The sequence below is a fragment of the Triturus cristatus genome, chromosome 1_1 (assembly GCF_964204655.1).
Source record: "Triturus cristatus chromosome 1_1, aTriCri1.1, whole genome shotgun sequence".
Classification (NCBI taxonomy): domain Eukaryota; kingdom Metazoa; phylum Chordata; class Amphibia; order Caudata; family Salamandridae; genus Triturus; species Triturus cristatus.
In genome coordinates this window covers 146,285,932-146,299,766 of record NC_140579.1, presented here as the reverse complement: position 1 = coordinate 146,299,766, position 13,835 = coordinate 146,285,932, and the positions used below count along the sequence as shown (strand labels likewise).

The window sequence follows — 13,835 nt, the reverse complement described above, 5'->3', positions numbered from 1 at the left end:
GGTAATTGTGTGACCACAGTAATATTGTCCTCGATAGGAATCATTGAAATGGAATCATGATTGTAAGTAATTCTTTAAGCAAAAATGAATGCTGTTCCTCTATTGGTGGTGCCTAGTTAACTTAGGTACGCGGACCAACCGCCAACAGGTAGGTGGTGGTGGAGGGGTAATACTGGGAGAAAAAGGGATGTGGGGATCCCGCTCTTGCGGAACTAGGGTCCTCACACACCCAGCAAGCTAGGTGTCATGCTTCATCATCTGGACCTGCTCCTCGTTGGGTCAGCGCTGCAATACCCAACGGGCACCCGCGAAGGGGCTCTTTGTCGGTGTGTGGCCTTTGAAGGTGTAGATATAGTGAAGTGCAGTGAGTGCATTAAAAAAGGTTAGATATTCCAAATAATATTTTTATTCCGGTTGGTAATCCACCTCGTTAAAAACGTGTAGAGTGGCAATTCCCCTGTGGAGGGGGTTCAGTTGAAACTATGCTCATCTCTTAGGGTCAACATGTTTCTTGTCTGCTGGTTGCTAAATACCGTGGCAATTCTTCAGGACCTATTATGCGAAAGTTGAATATATCTACACTAAATGGTGCAGTTAATCGCTAACTACCATAGGAAAACACTACATCAGGACGCTCCAGTAGTGCTCTTTGAAAACCTGGGGAGACAATATGCAAAAGAGTATATCAGTTCACATAAATTGTCCTCTACGATATCGTGAACATCCCTATAATTAAATGCTGATCACATGCAACCTCCTCATTCACTTATGGTAATTAAAAACTCATTAAAATCCCAATGGCATACCATACGCCATCGTAGTACACCAAGTGTTAGTAAAACCTGGGTGTGATGGTCAACCTCAAAAGCATTAAAAAGGCATTTAGTTGGAGGCTGTCCAACCATACATCAGAAGACATGTCTAACTGAACCCCCTCCACAGGGGACTTGCCACTTTACACGCTTTTAACGAGGTGGATTACCAACCGGAATAAAAATATTATTTGGAATATCTAACCTTTTTTAATGCACTCACTGCACTTCACTATATCTACTCCTTCACGGGCCACACACCCCCACTTCATCATACGGCAAAGAAACAAAAGATCTCCGACAAAGAGCCCCTTCGCGGGTGCACGTTGGGTATTGCAGCGCCGACCCAACAAGGAGCAGATCCAGATGATGAAGCATGACACCTAGCTTGCTGGGTGTGTGGAGACCCTAGTTCCGCAAGAGCGGGATCCCCATATCCCTTTTTCTCCCAGTATTACCCCTTCACCACCACCTACCTGTTGGCAGTTGGTCCACGTACCTAAGTTAACTAGGCACCACCAATAGAGGAACAGCATCCATTTTTGCTTAAAGGATCTGACAGGGCACCTATGCTGGACCCCTTTAAAAAGCCCCACTGTCCCTCTTTTTGACAAAGGTGTAAGAAATTCTTGCCTCTTCTTCATTTAGTTTCACGTGCAGTTTGGCCGTATTTATTTTAAATGAAACTTTTCAATTCTGTGAACAATTAACAGAATGAATATGAAAATGTTTTAGATGAAACTACAAATGCATAGTCTTTTCATTATTTCTATTTCAAATGTTGTATCGTGTCTGGCACATTGATTATATGAGATCCGGAACTCACCACATGGTAATGTGACCAAGACCCTGTGTGACATCGAAACGCATCTTTTGCTGCCGAATAAACACCTTGTTAATACATCCCAATCTGGAGTAGCTCGTAATTCTTACCAGAACAATATTAGGTCCTAACTATAACTACCTACTGGCTGTTGCCAGTAGGTAGTTATAGTTAGGACCTAGTTTCAATAGGAAAAGCTTTTTTTGTTTTGCCAATAACTTTTGTAACGTTAGACAAATCTTCAAGACATTTTCAAAACTAGTATGACAGTTGATTCAGCTTGTGTTTTGAAGGTTTCGTGGTGATTTGTCAAGAGGGGGACGAGAAAAAGAGGCGTTTCCAAAACGCTTTTTTTCCCCCACGCAATTTTTCATAGGGATTTTAGTCACGACTACAGCCCATATCGCTGGACGGAATTGTAACAAATTTAGCAGAAATTTAGCTTTTGGTCCAGAAAGCAACCTTTTTGTGCATTGGTGTAAATCCGTTGATACTAAGGAAAATCCAAATTTGTATATATAGGGGCGTGAAGGCTTCGCAAACCCTCCTGATCTCATGCTGAGATCTGATTGGCTGCAAACAGTTCAGCCAGAAGGTGTTGGTAGCCATCTTGGGACTCTGCTTCAGTCAAGTCCCACAAATCACATTTAAAAAACAAAAAGGGGGCAAGGTAGGAATACCCTGACCCCTTAGCTCTGGTCTTAGGGTCCCAGAGGAACCCAAACGGGCTACAAAGCACTTTAAAAAAATTGTTTCAAAGACGCGACCGAGACGCAAATCCACAGCAGAAAGAAAAATTGGAATACAGCCCCATGGTGGGCCAGCTCCAGGGGCATTTTTTAAACAAGGAGGAGGGCACATGGGGCCCCCCTCCTGAGCCTCATAGAGCCCCGGGGACCACCACCGCCCCAGGGCTAACGAAAAATTAATAGGGGGGGCGCGGACCTCCCAACCCCCGGGGACCACCACCTCCCTGAGACTAAATAACACCCACAAGTAAGTCCCCTGCTGTGGGATTGTTCAGACCTTGTCGGAGGCCCACCCTCTTTCTCAATCACTCTGCAAAGGGCCTCCTGGTGCAATAATTGGTTAGGGGATTAGGTCCCCATCCCTGCTGAGGGTAGTTGGGGGCCAAGAACCCCCTATTGTTGCCGCATGTAAGTCCCCACAAAGGGATTTCTCAGACCTCGGCTGAGGCCCCACCCCCTTTCTCAACCACTCTGCAAAGGGATATCCTGGCACGCTACTGGATGGTGGATGAAGTCCCCTTGGCTGCTGAGGGTTGTTGAAGGCCAAGAACCCCTATTGTTGCCACATGTAAATCCCCCACAGCGGGATTGCTGAGACCTCGTCAGAGGGCCACCTCCTGACTCAAACACTCTGCAAAGGGGCCTCCTCGTGCACTTTGTCTTGGGGGTGAAGTCCCCTTGGCTGCTGAGGGTTGTTGGTGGCCAAGAACCTCTATTATTGCTACAAGTTAGTTCCCCACAGCAGGACTGCTGAGATCGCGTCGGAGGCCCCATCCCCTTTCTCAGCCACTCGGCAAACGGGCCTCCTGGTATACTACTGGTTGACGGATGAAGTTCTCTTGGCTGCTGTGGGCCGTTGGGGTCCAGGAACCACTATTGTTGCCCCAAGCAAGTCCCCCACAGTGGGATTTCTCAGAATTCATCAGAGGCCACGCCCCCTTTCTCAACCAGTCTGCATAGGGGTCTCTTGGAACACTACTGATTGGTGGATGCAGTCCCCTTAACAGCTGAGGGTCGTTGGGGTCCAAAACCCCTATTGTTGCCCCAAGTAAGTTCCCCATAGCAGGATTGCTGGGACCTCGTCAGAGGCCCCGTCCCCTTTCTCAACCACTCTGCAAAGGGGCCTCCTGGTGCACTACTGGTTGGGGGATAAAGTCCCCTTGACTGCTGAGGGTCATTGATGGCCAAGAAACCCTATTGTTGCCATATGCAAGTCCCCCACAGCTGGATTGCTCAGACCTCGTCGGAGGTCCTGTCACCTTTCTCATCCACCCTTAAAAGGGTCCTCCCGGCGCACTACTGGTTGGGGGATGAAGTCTAGGGTTGAGCGCTCCGGTAAACTCCGTTCTGCCGGTGGTTGGCGGAGTTTTTGCCAAACTCTGTATTCCAAACAGAGTGCGTAGTGGCAAAACTCTGCAGACTCTGAGAGCAGAGTGGAGTTTACATGTCACCCCTATCAGAGACTCACACACCCACTCACAGACCCTCTTAGAAACTCATATACCCACTTGCAGCTCCACTCATATTCTCTCACACCCACTTACAAACCTACTCATACACCCACTGAGACACTCATGCACTCACTCACACACTTAGCGTCAAAGGTTAGTGGGTACAGTTAGGAAATGAAATTGAAAAAATCCTTACAAATTCACTTAAAAAAAAACAAAGGTTACAGGGAAGTTATAGTCAGGAAATAGAATTAAAAAACATAAACGTTTACTGAAAAAAACAAAGGTTACAGGGACATTATAGTTAGGAAATAGAATAACAAAATCCTTAGAAATTCACTTAAAAACCCAAAGGTTACAGGGATGTTATAGTTAGGCTCAGATTTCACTCATACAAAAACAATAAAATTCAGCAGTTATAGTTAGCAGAGCTAACTATAACTTATGCCCCCACAATGCACTGCTTATGACCTAACATATTATATCACTCATGACATGGTCAGTGACATCACTGAATGCATTTCCGATGACATCTCAACAGACATCATTGATGACATATCCACAGACCCCACTCACATCCCCATACAACCTCTCATATGCCCACTCATACCCCCACACAACCACTCACGTACCCATTCACAGACCCATACCAGTACTTACACAACCACTCACTTATCCATAGAGCCACTCACACACCCACTCACTCACTCATATAGCCTCTCAACAGATCCACTCACTCACCCATACAACCACTCACACTCACTCACATACCCACACAACCACTTACATACTCATTCACACATCCATACAACCACTCACACAGCCACTCACTTATAAAGCCAATCCCACAGACACTCACTCTTTTCTCCCATTGTGACCCAAAGGTATCGGGTATCAGAGCGCTTTACACGAGCACCAGTTACGTTCCACAAGGACACATTCATTTTTGTTGTTGTTAGGCACTGGGAAATTAAGTGATTTGCCCAGAATCACAGGATGTTGAGCATCATTGCCGAGACTCGAACCCGGTTCCCCAGATTTTAGGTCGACCGCCCTAGCCGTTAGGCCACATCCTCTTCCCATTCTTCCATACAGACACTCACACACCAAATCATTTAACCAAACATTCACTCTAACAGCTCAATTGGATCAAGCGGCAAACCGTCCCAAGAAACTTTTCCAATTGGTCAAACAGCAATCAGTTGTAGGTCCAAACCTCTCTGAACCTGGAGGCAGCCCACCCTCTTGCGACTAACTTGCTGCTTTCTTCATTGAGAAATCAAGGTTCATCTCCACTGACCTCGCCTCTAAGAAGGCTCTACTGCCCTCCTCCAGGGCAGCTTCACCCCTTGACCCCTTAGAAAAGCGCAACTCTACCACCCAGAACACCAAGAACAATGTGTCATGGGGTACCTTTACCCCATTTAGTGAACAAGACATCAAAAAGATCCTCCTGAATATAAACCCATCCAACTACTTCAGTGACCCGTTACCCCGGCCATCTTCAAAGAAATCAAGAATACATTCATCCCCACCTGGACAAGGATTGTAAACGCTTCTATATCATAAGGCACGATTCCCAACTGCCTAAAATCAGCTCAGGTATCACCTATACTAAAAGAACCGAACGCTGACAAAGCTGATCTCAATAACTTACAACCTATCTCCAACATCCCCACCCTAGCGAAACTCCTTGAAAAATGCCTACAATCCCAACTATGTGTGCACATAGAGAACTACCAGCTCCTAGACCAGCATCAATCCGGCTTTCGGAAGGGGCACAGAACCGAATCGACTCTCACTCATGTTATGGATGACATTATAAAAATACTCGATCAAAACGAATCCTGCCTCCTGATCCTCCTTGACCTTTCCTCCGCATTGGACACAGTTAATCATGACAACCTCCTATCCATTCTGCAAAACAGGATGGGTTTTTCTGATCAGGTGCTACAATGGTTCTCGTCCTTCCTCCACCACAGATCTCAAAGAGTCAGGGCAAATCACTCTCTCTCCAAGCCCTCTCCTGTACTCATGGGGGTCCCCCAAGGATCTGCCTTATCTCCTATCCTCTTCAACCTTTTCTTGGAACCATTAGCTAACTCACTAAACTCCATGGGTATTCTTTTCCATATGCATGCTGACAACACGCAACTCTATTTGAAAATCACATCCCCGGAAAACATCATCTCACTCAACACCACCCTAACGTCTACTCAAAACTGGTTAACTGAGAACCATCTCCTGCTCAACACCTCTAAAATTGAATTCCTGCTCATCTTCCCTCTGAACCACATCCCCAAGCTAGACCTTTGTATGAGTCACCTCACTGCTTTCAACTGCACTCCTCTCATCATATACTCATCCAAGTCTCTTGGAATCACCATGGACAAGCACCTGAATATGAAAAATCATATCAGCAATAAACGTAAGGGAGCAAACCACTTGATCAGGACACTCAGAAATATCACACCTTTCCTTCCACTTAATGATTTCGAGCAGGTGCTCCAAGCACTTGTCCTGCCGAGGCTAGATTACGACAGCGCTACCCTCTGTGGCCTTCCCAAATACACCCTGGCTCCACTAAGGGCATCACTGAATGCTGCTGCTAGACTGGTTACAGGCACCAAATGCAATGAGCACATATCCCCAGTCCTAAAATCTCTTAATTGGCTCTCCTACGAAGCACAAATTCAGTTCTAGGTTGCCGTTATGACGCACAAAGCCATCAACTTCAATACTCCCAGGTACCTTGCGCAAATACTTGAACTATCTTGTTGTGTAAGAGCCTCAAGAAGCGCCACTACTTTCCTCTTGAAACCACTCATCCTTAGCGAAAAGAGAACTTGTCACCGAGCCTTCTCTGGCGCTGCCCCAAAGATATGGAACTCTCTACCATCGGAATCTCCTCAACGACGGTGTTCAGACTGGAAGTCAAAAGATTCCTTAGGAATAAATTCCTACCGTAAGTGGGCTAGGCTCTCCTGCTCGATGACATTGTTCCTACTACCATGGTACCATAATTTATTACTACTCTTCTTTACCACATACTGTGCCCCCCTTCGCTATCCATGTACAGCTGTTTATTATAACCCTCGGTGTTGCAATTGTCTTGTAATCTGCAATCATTCCTGTTTTTACTCCTACCTGATGTTGATTTTGCATTATTGTCCATCCTTCCTTCCTAATGTAAAGCGCTCTGATATCCTTCGGTATCTTGTTCGCGCTATATAAAACTTTATAAATAAATAAAATAAATAAACAGCTCATCACTCACCCATACAGCCACTTACATACCCGGTCACTCACTTATACAGCCATTCAGACCCCCAATCACTCACCCATACAGTCACTGACATATCCACTCACCCACCCATACAGTCACTCACACAGGCACTCACTCACCCACCCATATAGCCACTGACACAGCCACTCAATAACCAAAACAGCCACTCACACAGCCACTAAGTCACCCACAGCTACTTAGACACCCACTTATACACCCATACTGCTACTCACACATCTGTGCAGTCACTCAGACACCCACTCAGACACCCACTCAAACACTGATACACACAGTCACACAGCGACTTATAAACTATGTTAAAAAAAAGGAATCACTCAGTAGTACACAAAGTATACTAATTTACCTTTTGTGTTTTGTGCTATCTTTGTAAATATGTTTAACACACAAAAACCTTTAGAAAACACTCACACTCACTGGATGATGTCATCAGTGATGTCACTGACCATGTCATAAGCAGTGCATTGCTGGGGTGTTCGTTATAGTTAGCTCAGGTACCTATAACTGCTGAAATGTACTTGTTTTGTTCGAGTGAAATCTGAGTCTAACTATAATGTCAGTGTAATCTTTATTTTTTCATTGAATTTCGAAGTTTTTTAAATTCTATTTCCAAACTATAACGTCCCTGTAACCGTTATTTTTTTCAGTGAATAGCGTAATCATGCTTTTTACAAGTTGGAGGCCCACTAAGGGTAATGTACTATTGCTTATTGCACGATGCTGCGCAGACTCTACTATAGAACTACTTACTGAAATGCACTTCTTTTCCCAGCAGGCAACACGAGTCTACTCACCTGGAACCTAATTAAGGTGAACTTTATGCAGGGAAATATGCCTTACAGCACACTGCGAACATCGTGGCAGCCGGTGAACAAGGAGCCATGCTCCAAAACGCGTCAGGCCAGATGAAACATCCACGAATAAAAAGCTGGCTGGTCTTAACTAATCTGCTGTGGAGTGCGTTTTTAAAAAGAGGGTGTTTTGGTTGAACATATATATATATATATATATATATATATATATATATATATATATATATATATATATATATATATATATATATATATACACATATATATATATAAGCATTTTTAGTCCTGTACTTCTAAACGTTTTACATGTTTTAGAAATATTCTATACATTACACTCACACAAACTGTGTGCCACTGACTTTAAAACACCGGCACAGGACCTGCCCTCAGTCCTCGCCCCCTCTGCTGGGAGCAAGAACTGCGGGTCCAGCTGAGCTCCTGCTGTGTGCTGGAAGGAGGGTGATGCAACGCAGCATCAGGGTTAATTACCTCTATGTCACACTACAGCAGTGGCATGTGAAAATGTAAGAATGCGCAGTAATTCCAATACTCACTCCACTTTGTTCTAAAAACTGGGACATGTATTTAAAATTGTTAAAAGTGTCAGGACACCAGGACAGACTTTTCTAAACTGTGACTGTCCAGGGAAATCCGGGATGTCTGGTCACCCTAAAGACAGAGAACCTTTCACCACAACCAAGATGGTGGAACACCAGAATACGTGACAAAACACAGTCTCGAACCAGCACTAAAACAAAGACAAACAAGAACACATTTTGATGCAGTGATAATGTGACAGAACGAAAAGCACATTTCAAGAGAGACTTTGCAACAAGACGGCAACACTCAGGACATACCATGAGGGTCTGGGAGATTAATTTTAGCGGTTCATTTAACAGATGTGGGACCATGAGACTAGATATCAAACTTGAGACGTTCATCTTGGCAAATTGTTTTAACTGTCCTGAGGCACTATATGAAGAAAGAACATTCCCAGCTGCAACAGAAAAATGGTTTTACTCCTAACGTAAGGGGGCACCAGGGTCACATTAGTAGCAAAAGTTTCTGGTGGCACCCAAGGTGATTGAACAGGAGAGCAGGCGTGATTTTGAGTATGGCGGGTGGCCCTGACCAGACTACTGCCTCCCATTTTGTGAGATCGCCGCCGACCCTGCAGAGATCTCTGTGCCTACAGAGGAGCCGCGGCAACAGCAACTCCTGTAAAGGCACTGAAAGTTTGCTGAACGGCCGCCATGTTTTGGGCAACCACTCAGCAAATGTCTTTGGTTTTCAAAAACAAACTTCCCAAACGGGAGTTTGATATTAATAAAAAATATTAATAACCCTGAGAGTTTTCTTGCTGGATGTGAGCGTAATTTGCATTTTTTTTCCCATTTGGCGGCAACCTGTATCTTTTATATTCCTGTACTACAAAAAAAAATATTAATCAGACCAGCCACTCTAAATAGGGTGGACGATCTGCTGCTTCCACGTTGATGGACTCAACTTCACCAGGCTGTTGGGGTAGGGATTTGTGCAAGTAGGAGCAGCTGTGGCATTGCCATCAGAAACATGACAGTCCGCCCCACTCAAAAGAGAGAAGGAGGACGTGAGTTTCATAGACAGGCTCGCAGTCACACTTGTGACGGAGTATCCTGTCTACCAGCCACGAAGGGCCTAATTTAGATCTCAGTGGACGGGTTACTCCGTCACAACCCGGGCCAGACTGGCCATAGTGGGCACCAGTCATTTCCCCGGTGGGCCGCCAGGGTGGGGGCTATTTTTGGGCCCCGGGGGGGGGGGCGTTTTTGTTACAGTGCCGTTTTTGCAGCATAGCTGCAATATTGGCCCATGTAACAAAACTGGCCCAAACCGGCCCTGGCAAATAGCTCGGCCACACGCCCACCCCCCAGGACGGCCAGACGGGCACTTTGCCTGAGCCAGTTTTGGTTCCCAGTCCAGCCCTGGTCACAACGGTGACGGATATCCCTTCCTTCATAATATAAATCCCATAGAATATAATGGGACATATATTTCGGTGGACGGGATATCCGTCACCGTTGTAATGGAGTAACTCGTCCACGGAGATCTAAACCAGGCCCTTCATCAGTCCCACCGTTTCTTCTACAGCAACCAATGTGTCATTATCCATAAACGCTTAGAGACCTTTTTGGTATTAAGCGCTCAACAAATCCAAATTAACATAACATAACATAAAACATAAACAGTTTTCAATATAAAATCCCCATTGCCCTCAACCAAGATGGCGGTGCTCACTCACCTCATCCTCGTCGAGCATAAGCAACTGGTTTCCAGAGAGGATGCAGAATCGAGGATTCCAGGGAGGGCGGTCGTAGGGTGAGTGGACGTAGGGCATTCGGTGCATTGGAGCTGCTCGCACATCTGCAAGAGATGAGAGGCGATGAGGCGGAGACCATCACTGACGTAACACCCCTCAAAAAGTGTCAGCAAAACATCTCTGACGTAGCAAGGTCATGCTCCCCCATCACGTGACTGCTGGACTAAGCTCAACAAAGGCTACAAAGTAACAAACTTCAACAATACACTTTTGCTACATGTCACGTCTTTTTCAGGGGTTCTCACTTTCACCCTATAAATCTCAGACTCCGCCACAAATATCATCGACAGGACCCCCTCTCCCCCACCCCATTCATCACCAGACCCACAATCTCAAGAGCTTCGATAATATCTGATTTCTGCCGTCCGAGATGCCAAGCCCAGAAGGTTAAATTTGTCCATCTTCTTTTTCACTGCCCTTGCCTTTTTGAATTGTGAATGACGTCATATTCCTTGCAAACAAACGTCACTAATTCCACCTGGACTGTGAATGTGTGTTATTACTGTGACATCAGAGAGGCCTTGACTGCTCGGGCACAGCTCCTAGTGAAGTCAAGCACAGGAAGGAAGTGTTACAATTGTTTCCCATTCCTGGGACACCAGTGGTGCTGGCACCAGTGCCCTACAACTGCACTACGCTGGGGCCACTGGTCGCCCCTGGACCGAGCACACCAGTGGGGCCAGGTAAGCACAGGCACAGATCCATACATCCCACTATATAAGGTGCCTGTACTCAGTACCTGCAGTAAAAGGCTTCTCTAGAGACTTGGCAAATTCTGTCTATGTAGGATCTGTGTACGTCCAGTACCTGAGGCCATAGGGTCTGTGTACACCCTGTACCTGAGGCCAGAGGCGAGGTCTGTGTACGTCCAGTACCTGGGCCCATGGTCTGTGTGTATCCTGTACCCGAGGCCAGAGGCGAGGTCTGCGTACCTCCAGTACCTGGGCCCATGGTCTGTATGCTTCCTGTACCCGAGGCCGGAGGCGAAGTCTGTGTACGTCCAGTACCTAGGCCCGTGGTCTGTAAGCATCCTGTACCCGAGGCCAGAGGCGAGGTCTGTGTACCTCCAGTACCTGGGCCCATGGTCTGTGTGCATCCCGTACCCGAGGCCAGAGGCGAGGTCTGTGTATGTCCAGTACCTGGGCCCATGGTCTGTATGCATCCCGTACCCGAGGCCAGAGGCGAAGTCTGTGTATGTTCAGTACCTAGGCCCATGGTCTGTGTGCATCCTGTACCCGGGACCAGAGGCGAGGTCTGCGTACCTCCAGTACCTAGGCCCATGGTCTGTATGCATCCTGTACCCGAGGGCAGAGGCGAGGTCTGTGTACATCCAGTACCTGGGCCCATGGTCAGTGTGCATCCTGTGATTATGGGCATCCAGTTATGTATGTACTCTGTGCCCAAGGCCCTAGACCGTGTCTGCTGGAGCAAGTTTCAGAGTGGGGGTGGGGGCATCAATTTTACTGCAATAGTGGGGTCTTAGTGTTATATTCATCCTGGTTATGTGTCCTAAGGACCTCGCCTGTGCCCCACTCTGTGACTTCATGGGCTGCAGGCTGTGGGGTCTTGGCAGTGGCCACTGCTGTGGGTGCCTGCCTTGGCGAGCTCACAGGATGTTGCTATCAATTAAACTTCACGTTCATCTACCCCATCAGCCTCCTGCCGTGTGTGCACTACAGTTACTTCACTAAAGCCACAGGGTTTGTGAAAAATGAAAGCACTATAAAATGGAAAGCTCAGCAGATGAACCAGGTCCACTCAGCAGGATTATGGTGGGGCTACAATATGTGTCCAATGGTGCATGTTGAAGCACATTGTCCAAAATATAGGAGTAAAGCATGGAGTGGTAGGGTACTGCCATGTGCTGAGAACAGTAAAATGTCGGCTTGAAATGGGCATTACAGTTTCCTCAGGCATGCAGTTTTACCATCGTGCAAAAATAATCAATAATTTGTGGAAACGTGCATTTTTATCACTGTATTCAAGTGGCTTGATCTGTTCTGACCCTGTTAAACTCTTCGGCCCAATTCACAAAGGTAAACTAAGACAAAAGTCCAACTTTACAACCTTTGGTATTCACAAAGGGCATTTACAAGTTGTAAATTTGGACTTTCGTCTCAGTTTAACTTAAGTTTTGGTCTCAGTTAGACTTAAGACCAACACTTAAGTTAAACTGAGACAAAAGTCTTACTTTACAACTTTCGGTATCCACAAAGGGCATTTAGGCGTATGTACGGTAGACTTTCGTTTCAGTTTAACTTAAGTTTTGATCTGAGTTAGACTTAAGACTAAAACTTAAGTTAAACTGGGACAAAAGTCTAACTTTACTACATATAAATGACCTTTGTGAATACCGAAAGTCGTAAAGTTAGACTTTTGTCTCAGTTTACCTTTGTGAAGAGAGAGAGAGAGCGAGAGAGAGAATGTAAATAACGACTCATTTCCAAGTATTTTAAACTTGTTGTGTACTACAAAATTTTCAATATACCACAGTCTTCCCTTTTCACACTCTCTGTACTCCAGGAGGGTTGTCACTTGGTAGCAAAATTCACTTACTTTATAGTAAGAGAAGGAGAAAAACACGGAAATCCAAGATAGGAGAAGGAGCAGCTGTTTGTCTGAAGGTATTACCTGACATCTGACCTCTGTCTCTGAATACACAATAAATGTGACAAGATAAAAACAAAATTGAAAGGCCTCTTTGATTATTCGCCCTTTGACCTGCAAAATTATTCTGGGGGTGCTACAGCACCTCCCGACCCCCTCCTCCCTACACCCCTGGACCCCAGGGATTATCTGTATCCTGTGCCCGGTGAGGTCGGGTCTGTGTGCACGTTTTATTAGTGGTGATAGGTTCTGTGTCACGGTTCTGATTCAAATATAGAATTTGTGTTCACCCTATACCTGGAGAAATAATCTGATAACACCCTTGTCTACCGGCATAGGGTCAGCCTGTACTCTGTACTACAGGGCACAGTGTCTGTCTAAACCCTGAGCCTAAGGCCATCGAATGTTTACACCCTGCACCGGGGGCAGCGGGGCTAGGTTGCTCTCTGTACCTGAAGCCATACTGCCTGTGTGCAACCTGCACCCAAGGCCATTTAACTTTAAACCCCCATCTCTTAGGCCTAGGGGTCAGAGTACACCCTGTACCCGAGGCCATGGAAAATTTAAACCCCTTTATCTTAGGTTCAGGGGTCAGAGTACACCCTGTACCCGAGGCCGTAGAAACTTTAAGGGTCACAAGGGGTCACAGCTGCAACCCCTTAGTTGCCCCTTGCAACCCCGGGCACTGCCCCAATCTCTTAGGCCTTAGGGCCAGACAACAGCCTGTACATGGCGCTCTGTGCATGGTGAGATAGGGTCTGAGTATACCTTGTACCCAAGGCCATAGATGCTTTAACCCCCCCATCTCTTAGGCCTCGGGGCCTGGGTACACCCCATACCAAAGGCCATGGAAACTTTAAATCCCCATTTCTTAGGCCTAGGGGTCAGAGTACACCCTCTACCTGAGGCCATAGAAAC

At 46.2% G+C, this 13,835-nt stretch overlaps 1 protein-coding gene across 5 annotated transcripts in view; it reads right to left on the bottom strand.

Annotated features, from left to right (window-relative positions):
* Positions 1–13,835, bottom strand: part of SYNGAP1 (synaptic Ras GTPase activating protein 1) — a 1,959,930-nt gene that overhangs the window by 1,742,563 nt on the left and 203,532 nt on the right. For all 5 annotated transcript variants that reach the window (XM_085623761.1, XM_085623749.1, XM_085623769.1 and 2 more), the window contains exon 2: positions 10,233–10,354. In XM_085623761.1, the coding sequence (XP_085479887.1) occupies positions 10,233–10,354 (122 nt within the window). The remainder of the gene's footprint in view (positions 1–10,232; positions 10,355–13,835) is intronic.